Source organism: Hylobates moloch, unplaced genomic scaffold (assembly GCF_009828535.3).
Source record: "Hylobates moloch isolate HMO894 unplaced genomic scaffold, HMol_V3 SCAFFOLD_14, whole genome shotgun sequence".
In the NCBI taxonomy this organism is placed as follows: Eukaryota; Metazoa; Chordata; class Mammalia; order Primates; family Hylobatidae; genus Hylobates; species Hylobates moloch.
The window spans coordinates 45953489-45977245 of record NW_026652289.1 but is presented as its reverse complement, the minus strand read 5'-3'; the positions used below and the strand labels follow the sequence as shown (position 1 = coordinate 45977245).

General features: G+C 42.1%; 1 protein-coding gene across 2 annotated transcripts in view; it reads right to left on the bottom strand.

Annotated features, from left to right (window-relative positions):
* Window positions 1-23016, bottom strand: part of SH3GL3 (SH3 domain containing GRB2 like 3, endophilin A3) — a 159134-nt gene extending 136118 nt beyond the window's left edge. The window contains exon 1 of one of the 2 annotated variants that reach the window (XM_032174131.2): window positions 22779-23016. In XM_032174131.2, the coding sequence (XP_032030022.1) occupies window positions 22779-22823 (45 nt within the window). In that variant the 5' untranslated portion in view covers window positions 22824-23016. The remainder of the gene's footprint in view (window positions 1-22778) is intronic. The other variant, XM_058427232.1, reaches the window with a different exon arrangement.
* Window positions 23017-23757: the final 741 nt, after the last annotated feature.

Here is a 23757-nt window from a genome sequence, read left to right as displayed (position 1 = left end):
TGTCTCCCAGGTTCAATGATTCTCCTGCCTCGGCCTCCCGAGTAGCTGGGATTACAGGCATGCAACACCACGCCCGGTTAATTTTTTTTTTTTTTTTTGAGACGGAGTCTCGCTCTGTCGCCCAGGCTGGAGTGCAGTGGCGCAATCTCGGCTCACTGCAAGCTCCACCTCCCGGGTTTACGCCATTCTCCTGCCTCAGCCTCTCCGAGTAGCTGGGACTACAGGCGCCCGCCACCACACCCGGCTAATTTTTTGTATTTTTTAGTAGAGACGGGTTTCACTGTGGTCTCGATATCCTGACCTCGTGATCCGCCCGCCTCGGCCTCCCAAAGTGCTGGGATTACAAGCGTGAGCCACCGCGCCCGGCCACTTTTTTATATTTTTAGGAGAGACAGGGTTTCACCATGTTGGCGAGGCTGGTCTCGAACTCCTGGCCTCATGTGATCTGCCTGCCTTGGCCTCCCAAAGTGCTTGGATTACAGGCGTGAGCCACTGTGCCCAGCCTAGTTAACTTTTTTAAAACAAATTTTTATATAAAATTATAGTTTTATATATATAGTTATATTTATATAAAATTTATTAAAATAGGTTTTAAGATGCATCACTTTTACATTGAGCTAAGGCTCAATGAGACCACCAAGGAGGGGATTATATCTGCCTTATAACATTCTAGAGAATACCTATTCTTGCATCCTGTTCTCAAAAGATTCCTAAATAGGTTACTACGAGCAAAGCACTCCCTCCACCTCATTTCTTGCCAGCCTTTCTCAGCGCACTTGTGAGGCTGCCCACCCATTTCAAAGCCTGCCTTCTGCTGCTCTGCCCACCCAGCATCGTCAAATCTGTATCATGACTTGACAGCTCTCTGTCCTTATCCCCGATCATGCCACAGCTCTCACATTCTGCCAGCCAAGCTCCTTCAAGGGATTAACACAACAGCACATGGGCAAGCGCTCAGTTCATTACTAGCCAATCTGCCTCCCAATAAGGTTTACAGGAACATCCTCAGACAAAAAGCCAGGAGTTATCTCTACAGAGACCACATGCAGCTCCTGAGCAAATACTGGCCACGCTATGGGTGAGCAGGTAACATCCTTCCACTATTCAAAACTGAGAAAAAGGCAACCTGCAGATGAACTATCCAAGCAATATACGCTTACCTAAGACTCTGAAAAAAAAAAAAGTGCCAGCCATTTGGCAGTGGATCATAATAATTAATCACACATGTTTCTTTGGCCTGCACAGCTTTTTAAAAATTTAAATTAATTGCCAATATTTCAAAAGTAGGACATTTCATATAAAATCTGGATTTTCAGCATCCCCCCTCCAAAAAAAATCAAGAAGATCTAGGCAAAGAACAGGCTGAAGGTAAACAGAAGCAGGACATTCAGGCCCCAATTCACCATCATCGCTACCTGCTGAATGTTCATTCGACATTTAGCATATAATTACTGCACAACTACTATGTGCCAGGCAGTGTTTGAGGGACTTGGGATATCATAGGGATAAATAGGACAAGAGATTATCAGACAGTAATATCCGCTAAGATGGGATTTAAAATTGGGTAGCACAGAGGACTTCTGCTTCAGGGATGATGGGGTAGATATACTTTTCTCTATTCCTCACACTAACTACAATTTAAAACCCCAGGCATTATATAGAACACAAACATAAGAAGACTCTGAAAAGTGGAGAGAAGGCACACCAGCTTGGGACCCTGGGACCCAAGAAAGGACATGGTCATGGGTTCTCTCAGTTCTCTTTTTCCCTCACGTGTCCAAGATTTGGAGCTGAAGAAGCCAGCAACATGGAAATGCGCATGGACATAAAAAAAAAAAAGCCCCGACAGGCCAGGCGCAGTGGCTCACGCCTGTAATCCCAGCACTTTGGGAGGCCGAGGCGGGCAGATCACGAGGTCAGGAGATCGAGACCATCCTGGCTAACACGGTGAAACCCCGTCTCTACTAAAAATACAAAAAATTAGCCGGGCGTGGTGTCGGGCGACTGTAGTCCCAGCTACTCGGGAGGCTGAGGCAGAAGAATGATGTGAACCCGGGAGGCAGAGCTTGCGGTAAACCGAGATCGCGCCACTGCACTCCGGCCTGGGCGACAGAGCGAGACTCCGTCTCAGAAAAAAAAAAGAAAAAAAAAAAAAGCCTCAACAAAGGTCTGCTCTCTCTAGCCAAGGGACTAAGCAAGGGGCAGCCAAGGAAGAAAGAAAACATTTAGACAATAATTGCTCTACTCCAGCCACACACCACAGAGAAAACAAAATGTGGCTGTACCCCTATCCACACCAGCAAAGGATGAATGGGGGCCTAGACTTCTACCCTTGCCAGGCTGAAATGAGGTAACCAACAGCCCTCTCCCCTCCTCACTCCTGGGGCAGTGTCAGAGAAGGCCAAGTAGATCCGTAAGGCAGTAACAACACCCACCCAACCCCCCCACCTTTGGTGGTAATGGAGAGCATGTGGGGAGCGTGAACTTTCGCCTCCATCAGCAGAAATGAGGTGCCCTTCCTCCTCCCCACTGGGGTGATGTCAGAGGATGCCTACTGGAGAGTCAGAACTACCTGGTGGTAATGAGGCTGCCCCAGCCATGGTGTCAGTATAGGCCAAGTGCAGAGCAGTAACAAGGCACTCCTACCCCCCCCAACTAGAGAGGGGTAAGAGTGCCTTGTTATCAGTGGAGGCCTAATGAGCCGGAACTCTCGCCCCCCCTCAGCAATAACGAGACCCCACCTTGAGTGTCAGTGGAGTCTGAGAGGAGACTTCCCCCACCTGGAAGTAACAAGGCAGTGCCCCCCATGTACCCTACCAGAGCAATGTCAAAGAAAACAAGCAAAACCAGACAATTTAATTAAGATCCAGAGTCTCATAGTATCATAGCCCCAAATGCCCAGATTTTAATAAAACAATACTCATGCCAAGACCCAGGAATATTTCTAGTTGAATGAGAAAAGATAATCAGTAGATGCCAACACCAAGATCACAGAACCATTAAAATTATCTGACAAAGATTCTAAAGAAGCCAACAAGCCACTGTGAAGATGCTAGAAGCAGTGAAAAATAGAAAGTCTTAGCAAAGAAATGGAACATATGAAGAAGAGCTAAATGGAAATTTTAGAACTGAAAAATATAATAACTGAAATAAAAAATTAGCCTATATCTCACCCACAGAATGCAGAAACAGAGAAAAAAAAAATGTGAACTGGAAGATAGAACAATAAAAATTACCCAATCTGAACAACAGAGAGAAAATAAACTGTGGGAAAAAAATAAGACAAAGAACAGAGCTGCAGGGACACGAGGGACCATAACAAAAGACCTAACATTCATGTCATTAGTGTTCCAAAAAGAGAAGGAAAAAAAAGGCAGGACTGGTAAAGCACTCAAAGAAACAGTGATTGAAAACTTTACAAATTTGGCAAAAGACAGCCTACAGATTCAAGAAGCTAAGTAAATCCCAAACAGGATAAAGCAAAAGAAATCCAGCCAGGCACAGTGGCTCACGCTTGTAATCCCAGCACTTTGGGAGGCTGAGGCGGGCAGATCACCTGAGGTCAGGAGTTCGAGACGAGCCTGGCCAACATGGCGAAACCCTGTCTCTACTAAAAGTACAAAAATTAGCCAGGTGTGGTGGCGGGCACCTGTAATCCCAGCTACTCAGGAGGCTGAGGCAGGAGAATCGCTTGAACGTGAGAGGCAGAGGTTGCAGTGAGCCGAGATGGCACCACTGCACTCCAGCCTGAGTGACAAGAGCGAGACTCTGTCTCAAAAAAAAAAAGAAAAGAAAAAGAAAAGAGAAAAGAAATCCAAGCCAAGACAAGCCAAGGCACATCATAGTCAAACTTCTAAAATCTAAAGACAAAGAAAAAATATCTTGAAACCAGTGAGAGAAATGACACCTAACCTATAGAGAAAAACAATTTGAATTACAGCAGACTTCTCACCAGAAATCACTGTTAAATGAAACACTGTAGACAAATTTAATCAAGTTTATTTGAGCAAAGGGCAATTCGTGAATCAGGCAGCACTCAGAACCAGAAGAAGTTCAGAGACCTCTAGCTGGTAGTATAAGTAGTGAACTTTTATAGGCCAGACACAGAAGCAAAGTCATGAAATCACTGGATTGGCTACAGCCACGCATCTGCTTTATTAGATCCCGGTGTGATGAGGTATTTGCCTTATCTGAACATAGTCTGATCAGCTAGCTGCCTGTGATTGGCTGAAACTTGGCTGTTTGTTATAGTTCTAAGTTAGCTTTCAATTTGTTTACATACTGTTCGGTTGTGGTTCATTAGGCAGAAACTCAAAGAATAAAAACAGCCTCAAGGTAATACCCTCCTGCTTATTTAATTTAACCTTACAAAAGCCAAGAGAAAGTGGCAGAATATTTTTCAATTGCTTAAAGAAAAGAACCATCAACCCAAAATCTTATATCCAAAGTAAATATCCTCAGAAATGAAGGAGAAATCAAGATATCCTCAGATGAAGGAAAACTAAGAGAATTTGTTACCAGCAGACCTACCCTAAAAGAATGGCTAAAGAAGGTTCTCTAAACTAAAAGAAACAATAAAAAATAGAATCGTGGAACATCAGAAAAGAAAAAGGTACACAATAAGCAAAAGTATGGGTAATCATAATAGACTCCTTTCCATAAGTATTCTAAACTATATATATGATGGTTAAAGCCCAATTATAATGCTGTCTTATGAGTTTCTAAATGTATATAGAAGAAATATTTAATGAAATTATATTACAAATAGGGAAGGCCAATGGAAGACAAAGGGAGGTTAGTTTTCTACACTTCACTTGAACTGGTAAAATGATGACATCAGTAGACTTTGATAATGTGTGTGTGTACGTATACACACACACGTGAACAGCCATGATAACTGCAATACAAAGAGGTGTACTCAGAAACACTATATAAACCAAAATGGAATACTAAAAAATTTCACCTAACACACAGGAATACAGGAAAGAAAATAAATTAAAAACAGAGTAACAAACAAATACCCTCAAAATAAAATGGCAGGCTTTAGCGCTAACATATAAGTAATTACATTAAATGTAAGTGGTCTACATACACCAGCTAAAAGGAAGACAGGCAGAGTAGATTAAAACGCATAACCTAACTATAAGCTGTCTATAAAAAACAAACTTCAGGCCGGGCTCACTAGCTCATGCCTGTAATCCCAGCACTTTGAGAGGCCAAGGTGGGCAGATAACTTGAGGTCAGGAGTTGCAGACCAACCCCTGGCCAACGTGACAAAACCCTATCTCTACTAAAAATACAAAAATTAGCCAGACGTGGTGGCGCATGCCTGTAATCCCAGCTACTTGGGAGGCTGAGGCAGGAGAATCACTTGAACCCAGGAGGCAGAGGTTGCAATGAGCTGAGATCACGCCATTGCGCTCCAGCCTGGGTGACAGAATGAGACTCTGTCTCAAAACAAACAAACAAACAAAAAACTTCAAATATAGCAATATAGGCAGGTTGAAAGTCAAAAAATGTATTTATTATGCAAGCATTAATCCAAAGAAAATAGGAGAAAAGAAAAAGAAAGTAGAATTGGCTATTTTAATATCAGATAAAGTAGACTTCAGAGGAAAGAAAATTATCAGAGACAGAGAGGAACATTATATGATAATAAAAGAGTGAGTGCACCAAGTAGACATAGCAATCCTAAATGTGTAGGCACCAAACAGCAGAGCTGCAAATTATGTAAAGCAAAACTGGTAGCAATGAAAGAAGAAAGAGACAAATCCATAATTATAGTTGGAGATTTATCTCAACAATTAATAGAACTAGACAGAAAATCAGTAAGGATATAGAAGAACTCAGCAACACTATCAACCAAAAAGAGCTAATCAATATTTAGATGATTTATTTGTAACACTCCACTCAACAACAGCAGATACACATTGTTTTAATGTGCCCATAGAACATACACCAAGATAGACCATATCCTGAGCCATAAGACAAACCTCAACAAATTTAAAAGAACTGAAATCATACAAATGTGTTCTATAATGACAATGAAATCAAAGTAGAAATCAATAACAAGAAAAATCCCAAACACTTGGAAACTAAAAAAACAAACTTCTAAATAATCCATGGATCAAAGAAAAAGTCTGAAGGGAAGTCAAAAATACGTTGAATTGAATGAAAATTAAAATACAACATATCACAATTAGTGAGGCACAACTGAAGTGAGATAAAAGGAAAGAATATAGCACTAACTTTGTACGTTAGAAGACAGAAAAGGTCTCAAATCAATAATTTCATTTCCCTCAAGAACCTGGTGTGGAAGGAAAATATGCAAATAAACTAAGGAAGCAGAAGGAAGAAAATAATAAGGATAAGGGCAGAAATCAATGAAATTGAAAAGAACAAAACAATGGAGAAAATAAAACAAAGGGCTAGTTCTTTGAAAAGATCAATAAAACTGACAAACCTTTACCAGGACTGAAAAAGAAAAAGAGAAGACAAAAATTACCATTATCAGGAATGAAAGATGAGATATTACTATAGCTCTGCAGACAACAAAACAATAATAAGGGAATGCCATAAATAACTCTCATGCCTAAATCTGATCACTTAATTGAAATGAACCAATTCCTTGAAAAACACAAACTAATAAAACTCACTCAATAAAATATAGATAATTTGAATAACACTATATCACTATTAAGGACATTAAACACGTAATTGGAAATTTCCCGGCCAGGCACGGTGGCTCATGCTTGTAATCCCAGCACTTTGGGAGGCCGAGGCAGGCAGATCACGAGGTCAGGAGATCGAGACCACGGTGAAACCCCGTCTCTACTAAAAATACAAAAAAATTAGCCGGGTGTGGTGGCGGGAGCCTGTAGTCTCAGCTACTCGGAGAGGCTGAGGCAGGAGAATGGCGTGAACCCGAGAGGTGGAGCTTGCAGTGAGCCGAGACTGCGCCACTGCACTCCAGCCTGGGCGACAGAGCGAGACTCCGTCTCAAAAAAAAAAAAAAGAAATTTCCCAAATGAGAAATCACCAGGCCTAGATGGTTTACTGGAAAATTCTCTGAATTGTCTAAAGAATTAATACCAATTCTACACAATCTCCTTCAGAAAACAGAACAGGAAAGAACATTTCCCAGTTAATTTTATTAAGGTACCAAAACTAGACAAATTACAAAAAAAAAAAAACACTACTAAAGACCAATATCCCTCATAGATATAGACACCAAAAAAAAACAACAAAACATTAGCAAACAGAATTGATCAGTATCTTTAAAAAACTATACATCATGACCAAGTGGGTTTTTCTGGTTCAATTTTTGAAAATCAATTAATGCAATCTGCCACATTAACAGGCTAAAGAAGAAAAATTACATGATCATATCAATTGATGCACATTTGACAAAACTCAATACTCATTCATGATAAAAATTCAGAAAAGTAGAAATAGAGGGAAATTTCCTCACCATGATTTAAGAGCATCTACAAAAATCCTACAGTGAACACTACACTTAATAGTGAAAGATTGAATAATTTCCTCCTAAGATGGGGAACAAGGCAAGGATGTCAACTGTCACTACTCTTATTCAAATAATGCTGGAAGTTCTAGACAATGCAATAAGGCAAGAAAATGAAATAAATAGCCTACAGATTGGAAAGGAAGAAATAAAACTGTCCCTATTCACAGCTGACATAATTCTTTACATAGAAAATCTGAAGGAATCTAAAAAATAAAAACAAAAACTCCTAGAACTAATAAATAAGTTCTGCAAGGTCACAGGATACAAGATAAACGTACAAAAACAATTACATCTTCATACACTAGCAATAAATGCATGGACACTTACATTGAAAATAGAATACCTGGCAGGGCAGGGTGGTTCACGCCTCTAATCCCAGCACTTTGGGAAGCCAAGGCAGGCAGATCACGAGGTCAGGAGATCAAGACCATCCTGGCTAACATGGTGAAACCCTGTCTCTACTAAAAATATATAAAAAAATTTGCCAGGTGTGGTGGTGGGCACCTGTAGTCCCAGCTATTCGGGAGGCTGAGGCAGCAGAATGGTGTCAACCCAGGAGATGGAGCTTGCGCTTGCAGTGAGCTGAGATCGCGCCACTGCACTCCAGCCTGGGCGACACAGCGAGACTCCATCTCAAAAAAAAAAAAAGAAAAGAAAAGACCTTTACAATCACTTAAAAAAAGCATGAATACTTAGCTACAAATTTAATAAAACATGCACACGATCTATATGCTGACAACTACAAAATGCTGATGAGAGAAATCAAAGAGCAAAATACACATAGAGATACACCATATCCATTGATTAGAAGACTTACAACGGGAAACATATCAATGCTCATCAACACTTTGCAAATGGATATACAGGTTTAACGCAATTCCTATCAAAACTCCGGCAAGATTTTTTTGTATAGACAAGAGTATTCTAAAATTTATATGAAAAGACAAAACAACTAGAATAGCTAAAACAATTCTGAAAAAGAATAATGTGGGACAAGTCAGTCTACCTGACACAAGACTTAGAATATAGCTACAGTCATCAAGACTGGATAGTACTGGCCATGGGACAGATATATAGGTCAATGGAACAGAATAGGGAAGGCATGAATAGACCCACACAAATATGCCCAGTTGATTTTGACAAAGATGTAAAAGCAATTCAACGGAGGAGGGATAGCCTTTGCAACACGTGGTACTGGAGTAAGTAGACATCCACAGGCAAAGAAAACAAACTAAGTCTCACACTTTATTAAAAAAATTAATTCAAAATGGATTACAGACTAAAATGTAAAACATAAAACCACATAACTTTCAGAAATAGACATAGGAGAAAATCTTCATGATCTCTGACTAAGCAAGAGTTCTTAGACTCCAAAAGTATGATCCATTTATGGAGAAATTCTTAAACTGGACTTCATCAAAATGTAAAACTTTTGCTCTGTAAAAGATCTGATTCAAGAGGATGAAAAGACAAGCTACAAACTGGTAGAAAACATTTGCAAACATATATCCAACAGAGGACTAATATCTATAATATATAAAGAATTCACAACTCAACAGTTTTTTAAAAACCCAATTAGAAAACAGGCTAAAGATATGAACAGACATTTTCCATAAGAGGAGGTACTCAAAGCCAATAAGCATATGCAAAGCTATTCAACATCACAAGCAATTAGAGAAACGTGAATCAAAACCACAATGACATATCCCTACACATCTACCTTTACCAGGACTGAAAAAGACTAAAATTAAAAAGAATGACAATAAATGGTGGAGAGGATGTGGAGAAGTTGAAACTGTCACACATTAACTTGTGGGAATGTAATATGGTACAGCCACTCTGGAAAAGAGGTTGATAGTTTCTTAAAAACCTAAACAGGCCGGGAGCGGTGGCTCACACTTGTAATCCCAGCACTTTGGGAGGCCGAGGCGGGCGGATCTCGAGGTCAGGAGATCGAGACCACGGTGAAACCCTGTCTCTACTAAAAATACAAAAAACCAGCCGGGCGTGGTGGCGGGCACCTGTAGTCCCAGCTACTCGGAGAGGCTGAGGCAGGAGAATGGCATGAACCCAGGAGGCGGAGCTTGCAGTGAACCGAGATCGCGCACGCCACTGCACTCCAGCCTGGGCGACAGAGCAAGACTCCGTCTCAAAAAAAAAAAAAAAAAAACCTAAACAGATTCAGCCTAGCATGCCTTTCCCCTTGATACTTGCAAAGTAGTTCCTTTCCTCTAGGATAAATGTCCAGGAGTGCAATGTTAGATTTTATATACATATATCTCCAGTTGGGTGGGTGTTTCCATCTTGGGGCCTTTGTGGTTGCTCTTCCCTCAGCCTAGCATGCCTTTCCATATATATATATATATATTTTTTTTTTCTAACAATTGCACTCCTGGACATTTATGCCAGAGAAACACATACGTTCACAGGAAAATCTGTGCATAAATATTTATAGCAGCTTTATTCATAATAACCCCAAACTAGAAGCAATCCCAAAGTCCTTCCACAGGTTAATGGTTAAACAAACGGTGATACATCCATACCATGGAGTACTATTCAGCAATAAAAAGGAACAAACTATTGATATACACAACAATCTGGGTGAATATAGTATTACGCTGACACTTTAAGCCATTCAGAAAAGGTCATAGACTGTATGATTCCATTTATATAATATCCCTGCAATGACAAAATTATAGAAATGAAGAAAAAAATAGTAGTTGCCAGGGGCTAAGAAGGGAGTGGAGGCAGGAGGGAAGTGGGTATGACTATAAAGGGTGACACAGGGGATCTTTGTGGTTAGTGGACCTGTTCTATATCCTGACTATATCAATATAAACATCCTAGTTGTGATATGAACAATAGCTTTTCATAGTGTTACCACTGGGGGAAACTGAATAAAGGATACAAGAGATTGGTATTATTTCTTATAATTGCACGTGAATCTGCAATTACCTCAAAATAAAATGTTTAATTAAAAGCACATAGAATAAAGGAACCCAATTATATTGAAAAACAATTATCAAAATATGGAAAATATTAAAATATTTGTGATAGGAAAAAAAAACCTACCCAACTGGAAAACAGACAAGAAAGGGTAAATGTCTATTTGAATTGAATAGCCAGGGAAGACCTCTCTTAAGAGGAGACCTTAATCTGTGCTATGATGTGAATGACAAGAAGGAACTACTTTGCAAGGATCAACGGGAAAGGCATGCTAGGCTACGGGAACAGCTACCACAAAGGCCCCAAGATAGAATGACCTTACTTAGAATACCAAGGGAGCAAAAAGGGGCTAAACATCATCAGGAGAGGAGTGGGGGAGGCCAAGTCAAGTGAGGTTTCACAGGCCCAAAGAGGAAGCTTAGGTTTTATTTAAAATTCAACTGGAAGCCACTGAAGACATGCAAGCAGAAGAATGACATGGTCTGAGATATGTGTTTTTATTTTTTACCTTTTTATTTATTTATTTTTGAGACAGAGTCTTGCTCTGTCACCCAAGCTGGAGTGCAGTGGTGCGATCTTGGCTCACTGCAACCTCTGCCTCCCAGGTTCAAGAGATTCTCCTATCTCAGCCTCTGGAGTAGCTGGAATTACAGGCACACACCACCATGCCGGGCTAATTTTTGTATGTTTAGTAGAGACGGGATTTAGCCATGTTGGCCAAGCGGGTCTCCAACTCCTGACCTCAGGTGATTCGCCCTCCTTGGCATCCTAAAGTTCTTTTTTTTTTTTTTCCCCACATGAGCTGTTTTTATTATTATTATTATTATACTTTAAGTTCTAGGGTACATATGCACAATGTGCAGGTTTGTTACATATGTATACATGTTTGGCCTCCTAAAGTTCTAAAGGATTACAGGTGTGAGCCACCGCACTGGCCCAAGATACATTTTTTAAAACAGTATCCTGGCCATTGTGGGTGAATGAATTGTAGCTGGTATGGAAATTGGTTAGGAGGCTACTACAATCATGGGGGCAAGAAATGATGGGCAGGACCAAGGTGATAGTAGCAGAGATGGAGAAAAGCAAATGGTATTTTGAAAGTAGAACCAAGAGGAAAGGCTTGCTGATGGATTGGGAATAAGGGAAAGAAATGTCAAGGATGAGTCCTGGTTTTTGTTTTACTTTGGTTTGTTTTGTTTTACTTAAGAGATCACAAGTAGAAAAACAGTTTGGGGTAGAGACAATTAAGAGTTCACATTTGAACATCTTAAATTTGAGATTTTTTAAATATCCAAGGAGAGAGGTGATGCAGGCACTTAGATTTAAGAGTCTGTATCCAGGAGAAGCATCTGGGCTAGAAATATAATTTAGAGAGAAATCAATGTATAGACTGTGTGTAAATCTACAGCTGAGGAAGCTAACTTGGGAGCATGCAAAGTTAGAAAAGAGAAAGTACCCAAGCCAGGGCCTGGGGTATTCCAGGATTTAGAGTCAAGGGCATGAGAAGGACCCATTAAAAGACATCTGATGGAACAGCCAGTGAGTCCAGAGGAAATCTGAGCAAGTACAGAAGGTGTTGTAAGCAGAGAATAGTCCACTGGGTCAAATGCTGTTGAGAGCTCAGATGGAGAAGTGACCATGAGATTTGATAATGTGGAGGTCACTCAAGACCTAGGCAAGCATGGTCTCAGAGCACAAGAAAAGAAAGCCAATTTGAATAGGTTGAGAAGACAATAGATAAGAAAGCAGAGGGCCTGGCGTGGTGGCTCAGGCCTGTAATCCCAGCACTTTGGGAGGCCGAGGTGGGCGGATCACCTGAGGTCAGGAGTTTGAGACCAGCCTGGCCAACATGGTGAAACCCCATCTCTACTAAAAATACAAAATTAGCCAGTGGCACACACCTGTAGTCTCAACTACTAGGGAGGCTGAGGCTGGAGAATCGCTTGAACCCGGGAGGTGGAGGTTGCAGTAAGCCAATATCGCGCCACTGCACTCCAGCCTGGGTGACAGAGCAAGACTCCGTCTCAAAAAAAAAAAAAAAAAAAAAAAAACAAAGAAAGAAAGCAGACATGGGACAACAAATAACTTTCTCAAATATTTAAATAGGACAGGGGTGAAGAGGGACCCAAGATCAAAGGAGGTTTTCCTCCTTTCCTTTTTCAAGACAAGAGATACTAGAGAAGATGTCTGCATGCTGATGGCACCAAGCTAAAAAAGACATCAGAGAAAATTATCTCCTAACTTAATGTATTTTTCCAGGAGTAAGTAAAAAGAACTATAATCTGGGCACAAATTATACTACATTATAATCTACCCAGATTATAATATAACCTTACTATAATGTAATCTTACCATAGCACAGCTATAGTAAAGCCACAGATACACCCAAAGAGGAGATGGTAAGGGGAAGCTTTTATTGACAAAATGGATAAGCTCATATAAGCTGCTTGGAAAGAGTTCATTTTTTCCAGAAGCTCAAAGCCAGAGTCAGCGTCAGTTCATTGGTGGAGATGCCATTACTAGGCAAGGGTTCTTTCAAGAGCATCTTATCTGAATTGCTACAGTTCTAAAGAATGTCTAATGATAAACTTGGTCACAGAAATGTATGCATATGTGCAGAACGTTAAGTCATGAAAAGAATGAGATATGTGAAAGCTGTGAAGGAATTTCTTGTGGAGTTATTTTAGAAAGTCCTTGAGATAGCCTTATCTCGGATATGCAAGCATGAGCCCTTCGAACCTTCATGCTTCCCTGACTCAAATTTGAGTCTGACAGAACTGACTTTATCTTCATATCTGCAACTTTCACATTTCCCCCTTTTAATCAAGATCTTTGGAGAAAGATTGATCAGCCTGTAGTCAGGTTTTGAATGCCCCTGGGTGCTAGGATGGACCTGTCCTGGATAGATATTCTTATACAACATCAGGGGCAGGTGATTATCAGCTGGAAGTCAGTATCAAGCCATTTTAGCCACATTTGAGCAACAAGAAGGCCATGAGGAGAAGCTCTCAGGTTTTGTCTGTCTGGATGTCATCAAGTTTGATTTCTGTCTGTTCCATAGATGTTGGCTATCATTTTAAGACACTGGACAAACATTACTCTATTAGAAGCCGCATTTCTGGCCGGGCACGGTGGCTCACGCTTGTAATCCCAGCACTTTGGGAGGCCGAGGAGGGCGGATCACAAGGTCAGGAGATCGAGACCACGGTGAAACCCCATCTCTACTAAAAATACAGAAAATTAGCCGGGCGTGGTGGCAGGCGCCTGTAGTTCCAGCTACTCGGAGAGGCTGAGGCAGGAGAATGGTGTGAACCCGGGAGGTGGAGCTTGCAGTAAGCTGAGATTGCGCCACTGCACTCCAGCCTGGGCGACAGAGCAAGACTCCATCTCAAAAAAAAAAAAAAAAAAAAGAAGTTGCATTTCTGCAGAAATTTGACAGACATCAGGTACATATTTTTAAAAGGAAAATGCAAAGTAAAAACAACAGGAGTATGACAAATCTAGTTTATGCAATGGTTCTGCCAAGCCTAAGGGCAATCAACTAAACAAATCAAAAGACCATAGAGAAACTCAGTAAGACTTGGCATAGCCATTGGGTAGTATTCCATGACTGGGTTAAATTAAAGCAGACAGTGCTAACTCTGTAAAAGGGCCCACTAGTACAATATGAACAAAAAGTTGTTAGGGATATTGCCAAAGCTACTCAGTAAGTGGACTAAGGGATTGCTTAGATCAGCTTTTGTTAAGTTACTCATAATTGTTACTGATTGTGAAATTTTAATTATGGCATTATCCTGTCAAGTGAAGAAGGGAGGCATTACAAGGGGTAAGAATCTCATTATGATGTCTTGTTCCAACGGCCTTGGGAAACACTGTCCACAGCATGAAGTCAGCAGTTTTGCAGTCTGAATGCCTCTGGCTATGGCATCAGGCAGTTTGGTGAGCTTTCTGTGTGGCCCACATATCAGGCACAAGGCTTGTTGTCCCTTGTAATTTATATTAAGTTGTTCAGTTTTAGCTTACAGCACTTTAGAAAAGAATGGTTTCCATTGTTAGTAATTCTATTTAAACATTCCATAGGAGAAAATTGCATTAGAGGAACCTAGAAGAATTTAAGATCCAGTCCCTTCTACAAGTATATAATAAAACCTGAAAACAACTCACAGGACTACAATCTAATAAAGGGGATATCATTCTCATCCTAATTTTACCAAAGTACTCAGAGCAAGACTAATCTGTATGTAAAATAAGTTAGTTTTATCAGATTTGTCCTGAGTATTTACATAAGTACAGTGAGAATGGTGATTGAATCTCAGATTGAACTTTTTTTTTAACTTCTGAAGCAAGAAGGCCAAATCAAGGTGGGCTTCAGATTTTATCCGAAGTACCTACAAGAATTTTTAAATACGATGTCTAAGTCAAACCTTGCTAATACAATTAACATTTTAAATTGTATCTTGTTATTTAAAAAATAAATTTTTATCAAAATTATGTAAATACATTGTCATAAAATAAAAAATACTCATGAATAGTATTTTTTTAACTTTAGAGAGATAAGAGGGAGAAAAAGCAAACATTTTAATATTATTCACAAGAGTATACATAACCAAATTGCTATAGGTACCTTAAGAAAAAAGTTTCCTTAAATCTGGAAAATAAAATATTAAAGAATTAGCAATATTTTAAATAAAAGCCATAAAAATTATAATCCATTATCAGTTTAGTCCCATGTAATTAATTGTTGCTCTGTTTGATCTCGGTTAGCAGATTCATGAATATGTCAGTTATTTTAATTAGAGTTTTGGAAATTTGTACTTAATCCATTGATTTTTAAGTTATTAGAAACATGTATTCAAGGCTACTTATTAGAGTCTTTTCCATGAATCTGACTGCAGATGACTTTATGAGAAAAATCAAAACTGTGGATGACAAAAATTTAGAATAGCCGTGGTTAAAAATTTGATGAGAATTCATTGTAACAAACAATTAACAAGGAAATTTAGTTACTTCTATTGTGTACAGTATTTTTTTTTTTTTTTGAGACGGAGTCTCGCTCTGTCGCCCAGGCTGAAGTGCAGTGGCACGATCTCGGCTCACTACAAGCTCCGCCTCCCGGGTTCACGCCATTCTCCTGCCTCAGCCTCCCGAGTAGCTGGGACTACAGGTGCCCGCCACCATGCCCAGCTAATTTTTTGTATTTTTAGTAGAGACGGGGTTTTACCATGTTGGTCTGGCTAGTCTCGATCTCCTGACCTCAGGATCTGCCTGCCACGGCCTCCTAAAGTGCTGGGATTACAGGTGTGAGCCACCGCGCCCAGCCTGTGTACCGTATTTTAAGATAACAACCAGAATCATGATTCACAGCATCATACCAAGACCATCAGACTCTTATACAGTTTACGTAGTTTTTAGAATATTCATATCAACACATCCACACACATATAATTCTTTAAAGATGAACATCACTTATTAAAGATGATGCAGTTTTTCTAAATAATCAAAAAGCTAATAAAGACAGCAAAAAGCACAATAAACTCTTAATAAAACACGAAAGTTCTGTTTCCCAGGCCATTTACTGAAAAGGCAAAGAAAAACCTCCTGCAGTATGAGTACTTCTTCCTTTGGGAATCTCATTTAGATAAACTGGAAGTCGAACCTGATGAAGCGGTATTTGAATTCAATTAGACACTGGAAAAGTATGTGTTGAAGGTCACGAGTATATACCATATTATAGAAGAATAATGTAAACAAGGAAACCAGTACCTTGAGCAGTGGAATGCATGGCTTTTAGAAAAATTAAAGGCACATGAAATTGCCTGGTTACATGGAACAATTTAGACACATCAAGAAAAGCCAAAGCCAGGTGTGGTGGCATCCGTCTTTAGTCTCAGCTACTTAGGACACTAAAGTGAGAGGATCCTTTGAGCCCAGGAGGTCAAGGCTGCAGTGAGCTATGAACACATGACTGCACTCCAGCCTGGGAGACACAGCAAGACCCTGTCAAAGAAGGAAGGAAGGGAGGGAAGGAGGGCAGGGGAGGGGAGGGGAGAGGGAAGGGGAAAGGGGAAAGGGAAGGCCACAATAACAGAGTGAGAACTGGGGGTTGGGGGGAAACAGCCACAGGAACTGATGAAAAAGTTGAGAGTGAGAGTCACCACTCCAGTTAAACAAGAAGATGTACCTTTTCAAGGAGAGAAGGAAGAAGAGCAGAAGGCAATGATGCATGACCTGCAAACTGTATATCGTGAGGCGTGGCAAAAAGCCAAATTCTTGAGATATGACTCTGGAAAGCTTTAAGAGCAAAACTCTATCTCAAGAAATGAAATTATCATTTTAAATGAAGAAGGCAGCACTCTCAATTTGAAATTAGGCAGAAACTGTAAAACATGAAAAAGCTGTAGTTCAGAAGAAGGTTGAAAGTATAAAGAAATCAACCTCAGAATTAAAATCAAATCCTCTTGCAAGTTTTTACTAGGAGTAGATCAACATTCTGAGAAAATCTTGTTGCTCTGGTCCTGCATCAGTGTATCCCTGAAACCAGGACTAAATTCTGAAATTCCCTTCCAATTACAGCCAACCCAATTATACACAAAACTCCCTTTACAAGACCCATCTTTTATAAACCCTCCATGACTTGCTTAGACCTGCCATCATTTTCTTAAACTCTAGTGTGATGGCTAACGTTGAGTGTCAACTTGATTGGATTGAAGAATGCAAAGCATTGTTTCTGGGTGTGTCTGTAAGGGTGTTGCTAAAGGAGATTAACATTTGAGCCAGTGGACTGGGAGAGGCAGACCCACCCTCAATCTGGGTGGACACCATCTAATCAGCTGACAGCGCAGCTAGAATAAACCAGGCAGAAGAATGTGGAAAGACTAGACTGGCTGAGTCTCTGGCCTTCATCTTTCTCCCGTGCTGGATGCTTCCTGCCCTCGAACATTGGACTCCAAGTTCTTCAGCTTTTGGACTCTTGGACTTAAACCAGTGGTTTGCCAGGGGCTCTCGGGCCTTTGGCCCAGACTGAAGGCTGCACTGTTGGCTTCCCTACTTTTGAGGTTTGGGGACTCAGTCTGGCTTCCTTGCTCCTCAGCTTGCAGATGACCTATTGTGGGACTTCACCTTGTGATCGTGTGAGTCAATACTCCTCAATAAACTCCCTTTCATATATACATCTAACCTATTAGTCCTATCCCTCTAGAGAACCCTGACTAATACACCCTTCTTTGTCCTACAGTGAAATTTATCCAGGAGAGAAGAAACAATAGTGCAGAGAAGAGATGGCAACAAGAGCAAAGTCCCTGAGAAAATGAGAGGAGATGGGATTGGAAGCACAGTGGTGTGACTAGCCAGGTGTGTCTTCCACTGTTGCACTGGAGAAGCACTGAAGCACTACATATGAGCTCACAAGACCCTCCAGAGTTTTGATTTGTGGCCCAGAAGGAAGAAAGGTGGACAAAGATGAGAAGATTTGACTCGGATATCAGATTCACTAGGGAGGACTCAAGTCATCCAGCCTGAAATAGCAGCAGCCTCTACCATGGATGGATGATTTGAACAGGCAAAGTACTTACTAGCATTAGTTTGAGGAAGATGTAGCCAGGGACGGGGAAAAGACACCATTATCCACTGGATTGGGAAGTCAGAAGGAACAACACCTGGCTCAGGAAGGCCACTGGCTGCTGGTGCTGTGTGTGGTGAAAACATTGGGATGACCCTGGAAATTGGGAAGGAATTCCCATTGGGAAAGCATTTCAAAGAACTGGAATAGTTAGAACTGGAAACAATGCCTCCCTGATCTTGTCAATAGTACGTCTCTCAGACTCTCCCCTCAGCTCAACACTTTCCCAGGTTTCTACTGAAAAGCAAAATCTAACTATCCACATTTTGCTTATGAAGATTCTCCAGAATATGTTCACTATTTAGCCGAACAGTGTGTCAGTTGTTTACTGACAGTTCTATTTGCTGGGTAAAGCATGCCAATAATAGCTTCCCCAAATACACATGAGATACCCACACACACACTTAACTTTGGGAAATTAATTTACATTCAATTTGTTAATAAAGCTGAAAAATTAAACTAAAGCAATAGGAAAAAAAAATCCCTGCTTTCAAATGCATTTTTAAATCAAATTCCAAGTGATACCATGAGTTACACTTACTTTATAGAACAAAAAGTCCCCAGTGGTAAGAAATATTTGGATTATATTATATCCTTAAGATATTTTTAAAAATCAACATCAATTCATTTTAAACATCTTCACATCCTGACTTTGAAAAAAATAGATTTATCAATTAATTTATCAAGCAATCTATGTGAAAAGGAGCAAGAATGTTTTAGCTTTAATATATTTTCTGATGCATCTAAGAGAAAAAAATAAATCATTATGGATTTTGCAAAGTGCATTTTATCTTTCTCTCTAATGAGATAGTGAAACAAGAGACATTCATTGCCTCCCTAGAGAATCTCATGATTTACAAAGAATATCCTTCTCTGAAGCATTTACCCCTAAATGGCCAGCCTGTACAGTCAGTGATTACAGGGAATATGTCCAGGCCCCTCATGACCCCTTATCATTTTTCTGGCTAATGCATTAAAAGAGAAAGGGGGAAAAGTTGTAAAAAAAAAAAAGCACCGTGTTAGAGGCTCCCCTTCTTTCTGCCCTACAAGCAGTGTCCTTTAACCTCTGGCATGTGTTGCTGAGTCACATGACAGAAGTTAAAAGGCATAAAGAAGTAAATTTAACATGGAGCCCACAAGTGTCATCAGTAGATGGTTAGTCTTGGAAGAGAAGGAGAGGAGGAGAAGAGATGAAACTGGTCCCTGGACTTTTATGGGATGTGGAACAAGGACCCTGGAAGACAAGAAGGTCCAGAAATGGAAAGAATACGGCTATTAGTACTTTCCAGGTCAGAGCACACAGAGGTGTGCCTTGAACTTCCTTCTTCAACAATAAATGCTGTCAAGAAAAATTACTATGAAATAAGCATACAAATACAAATCAGTGAGTGGTAACACAAATGTAATTATTGTAAGCTATATTTGTATTGGTGAGGGACCACGTTTAACAAGAAACCACAATGCCATATCTATGCTATTTGTATTTATTGATAATAGCTCAAGCTACATCTCTACCAGAAGAGTAAACAGCTCTATCAAAAAAATCTTGTCAAGAGAAAAAATATTTCACTATGCACTTGAAAAATTTGGGTTCTAGTCTCAAACGCTGAAACTTAGAATTAATTAAATTTTTTTGTTAACTCAACTTATATTCTTCTCACTTTAGCATATTTCTTTCTCTTTCCTGTTGGTCTCCATGTGCTGCCAAAATGATGCACAATCCCCAAGGTTTATGGTTCTTCATTCTCTGTAAAGTAGGGTTTTTTTCCCCAAGATACAGAAGGTATCAGGAAAAAAGGAACAGTTATCCAGGTTATAGTTAATTTTACCTCGCTTATCTTTCAGAAAATTAATCTCAGTTTGCCATCGTCCTGGATCCCTTCTCTGTAAAAGGTCCACTTTATCATCTTTGTCTTACTCTGAAATGCTTAAATTACTTAAGAATTTCAGCGCTGAGATGCATACATACATACACACCCAGAGACACAGAGACATACGCATATGACTTTATTGAGATATATTTCACATACCATACAATTCTCTTAAAGTGTACAATCCAATGGTTTTTAGCATATTCACAGAGTTGTGAAACCATTGCCACAATCATTTTTATAACAGAAACATAGCTTCTAAATTCCCTGAGTCATCATACAAATAGAAACCAAGGTCCAGATGGGTTAAGTTATGTTCCCAAGGTTACAGAGCTGGTCAGTGGCTGAGCCAGACCTAGATCCCTGGAAATTATTTTAGCCATTGACATCATCTGGGGCTCCCTTCCCCTGCCCCGGGGAAGTTCTGTATGAATTAAAACCTGCTGTTAAAATGTTGTCTGAGAAAAACATCTGGCATTTTTTATTATTGAGCTCCCTCATATTATATTAAACTGGTCTGATTTCTCCACCAAATTGTTGCATTGCAAGATTTCTTAGAAAGACTCCTAGAACATAGTAAAACATATCTACTGAGTACTTTTAGCCACAAAACATGGCTATGAAGCCCAGAGAGAATCTGTGATGCCTCTCCTTTCAGGTAAAGTCATAAATTATTTCAGCTTATGCAAAAAAAAAAAAAAAGACTAAATTAGACGTTCTGTTCATTTCATTTTTAATGGACTGATTACAGGTAGTTAAACCAAACTACCCATGACTAGCAACATATTTCTCCAATGCCAATAACTTCCAAGGATTTCAACCATTCATTCTGGTTACTGGTCAGAAACCAACTTAAATCACCCAAGGGCTTACGTTATCTCTGAGATTTGCTTATCTTTGAGATTTGCCCCTGTGAAGTCCATACCCAATAAAGGAAAAGTTTTCAAAAGAGGAGGCTCATTTCCTGCCAATGCTAAGGAAGCCAATGTAACAAGCACAGCCAGCGATTACTCTGGCACTGCTCTGCTCACAGCAGCACTCGTCCTCCTGGCTGTACCAGCTGAGGGCACTCCACAATACCTAGCTCACTGAAGCACTTGTTGATTGCTCCTGCCTTTAAATGCCCCCCTTCCATGATGATCTTCTCTCTCCTGTAATCTACGAGTTCTTTCTTTCCTGTGTTGTGCCACCCCAAAATTTCATCTATTCAATAAATATTTATTGAGTGGTCACTGCTCAACAAGTACTGAGCTAAGTATTGTCCCTAAATGGGGGTGCTCTCTGGGGTCTGTCTTTAACTCGCTGTGCCTTTTCTCACTTTTGTCTACACATACATTTTTAAATCTCCGCTTAGGCTGGAAATCACCAAAAATCTGTAGCTCCAGTACCAGCCTCACCCCCTGAGCTGCAGGTCAGGATATGCACCCCAACCCAGGCCAGTGACATCTGAATGTCCCAAAGACCCCTCAAAGTCCCTGGGTTCAGCGGTGAATCCATCATCTCCACCCTCACCTGAATAGCCTCTCCTCCAGGGCTCCTTAACACCTTGAATAGCACCACTGTCCACCCAGTGCCCCCAGCCAGAAACAGCATCACCCAGTTTCCATATGGAAAGAGTGTGAGTGAGCAGACAGCAGTGCCTTTCAGCCTGGAACTGGGGCTAAAAGAAGAGAATCTTCTAATTGCAGTTGCTTTCTATGGGCCAATTTGTGGGAGAGGCAGGATGAGACTTCACCACAAATGTGGACGTTGAATGAAATCTGTCTACCCTGGCCCTAGCAAAATGGGGGCTGGGGTTGGGGAGAGAGGTGGCGAGAAGCAACAGACCCAGCAGTGCTGGTGGGGAACAGGTTTTACCACGTGAGCTCTGCCATAGCTGGAAGAGCCTGCAATGTTGATGTTGAAAAACAAATTTGCTTATCATCAACACACACACACACACACACACACACATCAATTTCATGTCTCCCCTCCTGTTTTCCTGTTTCCTCTGCTCAGAACGGCTTTCCTCCTATCCTCCCACACCCTCAACCATAATTCTTCCTCATACTTAATTCTCATATGACATGTCTCCTCCTCCGGGAAGCTCTCCCTGACGCCCCCGCTGTGTTATTTGTCATCCTCTGTGCGTGGAGGTGTGTCTAGCACTGTTTGTTTACGTGTCTGTCTCCGTGTCTCCCCTGCAGGCTGTCAGCTCTGTAAGAGCAGAAGCGTGATGCCCAGCCCCGGGGCCGACACTGGGAAGACGGTGGGGAGGGGAAGGACCGCGGTGGAGAGCCCCAGCCGGGGAGCCGGGCACAGTCCGGCTGGGGCCATTTCGAGGCGCGCGCGGGGAGCTCAGCGGGACCCAGCCAAGCGCCAAATACACAGCATCTCTGGAGGCGCCGGTGGCCGGTGGAGGATGGGCCCCCCACGAGGCGCTCCCAACCAAACGGCTGGAGACTCGGGGGAGGCCCTGCCGGCATCGTACTCCCTGTGGTCGTCCTCCCCTCGTGCGGGTAGGGACCCCCCCACGCCCACTCCGTCTCCGCCGCCCGAGTCCCCGCGGCCGCCACCTCTGCCCTCCGCTCCGCAGAATCTCTCCGATTTACAACGGCCCAGGGCAGAGCCGGGGGCCAGGGAATGGGAAGGAGAAGGCGCCAAGACGCCCAGGAGAGAGCAGGCGGCCCCTCACCCCACCCTCGCGCCCTCCTAGGCGGGAAGAAATTGAGCCCCGAGAGAGGCCCTTCAGGGAACAGGAGTCCCAAAGGCCCGGGAGCCTCGGGGGGCCGCAGCCTCCGCGTCCTCCTCCCTCCTTCCCTCTTCTGCGCCTCCCTACCTGGCTGGCTTTGTGGAACTGCTTCTTCAGCCCGGCCACCGACATCGCGACTGCGACCGGCAGGGGCGGGGTGGTCTCAAGGCTCGGCCGGGCCACGCGGCCGCGACGCGCTCGGGGAGCGGGAGCCCGGGCCGGTCCCCCCGCGGCTGGGCTCCGCCGGGCCCGCCTCCCACGGCCACGGCCACAGCCACAGCCGCTGTCACACTCGCACACACGCGCGCACGCCGATGGCAACACTGCGTTCCAAAGCCCCTGCGCAGCCCATTGGCCAAGCCGCGGCGATATGCAAATGAAGCCGCTGGGGCCGCCCACGCTTCATTGTTGCGTGGAGACCTGGGCTACTTGAGCCGCGCAGAAGACCGGCCTGGGAAGCTGGGCGTGTGGATGTCCTGGGGGTCGGGGGAGTACAGCCGCACAGTGCTTCTTGCTGGGCGCTGGACGATATAGATCTAGCTCTGAGATTGTCATGGGTACCGAGAGAGAGATCAGTTCTCTCCGCTTCTGTCTTGGTGCGAAACCGACTTTGGCTTACAGGCAACATCGCCTCCCTCCGGCGCATTTTCACTAGGTGTATGTTTGAGAAAGGAAGGCTCCGAAATGCGCCTAGGGAGGGACAACAAATGCAACTGGATGGGGGACCTGTGGTAGGAGGAAGCGGTCTGTGGGTGGCGGGCTTTCTTCTCTCTCCACGCGGTGCTCTGGGTGCAATCTGCTCAAATGATTTTGGTCTTCTGGGAGCCCTAGAGTTATGGTGTAATTTACTAATAAATACGGTGCTAGCTCACTTGGTGCTCTGAGCCCGCTGTCAACTGCACTAAAAGCAACCATCTCCAAGGTGCCATAAACAGCTCGTTGCATATCCGGCGGAGTCCACCAGACCAGGGTCCCAGCTCCCTCGGTAACCCCTACCAGCTGTGTCAGTTACAGAGTGTCCATTTGCACAGGGTCCAGAGGTCGACGCACTCACAGCTAAGCCCAG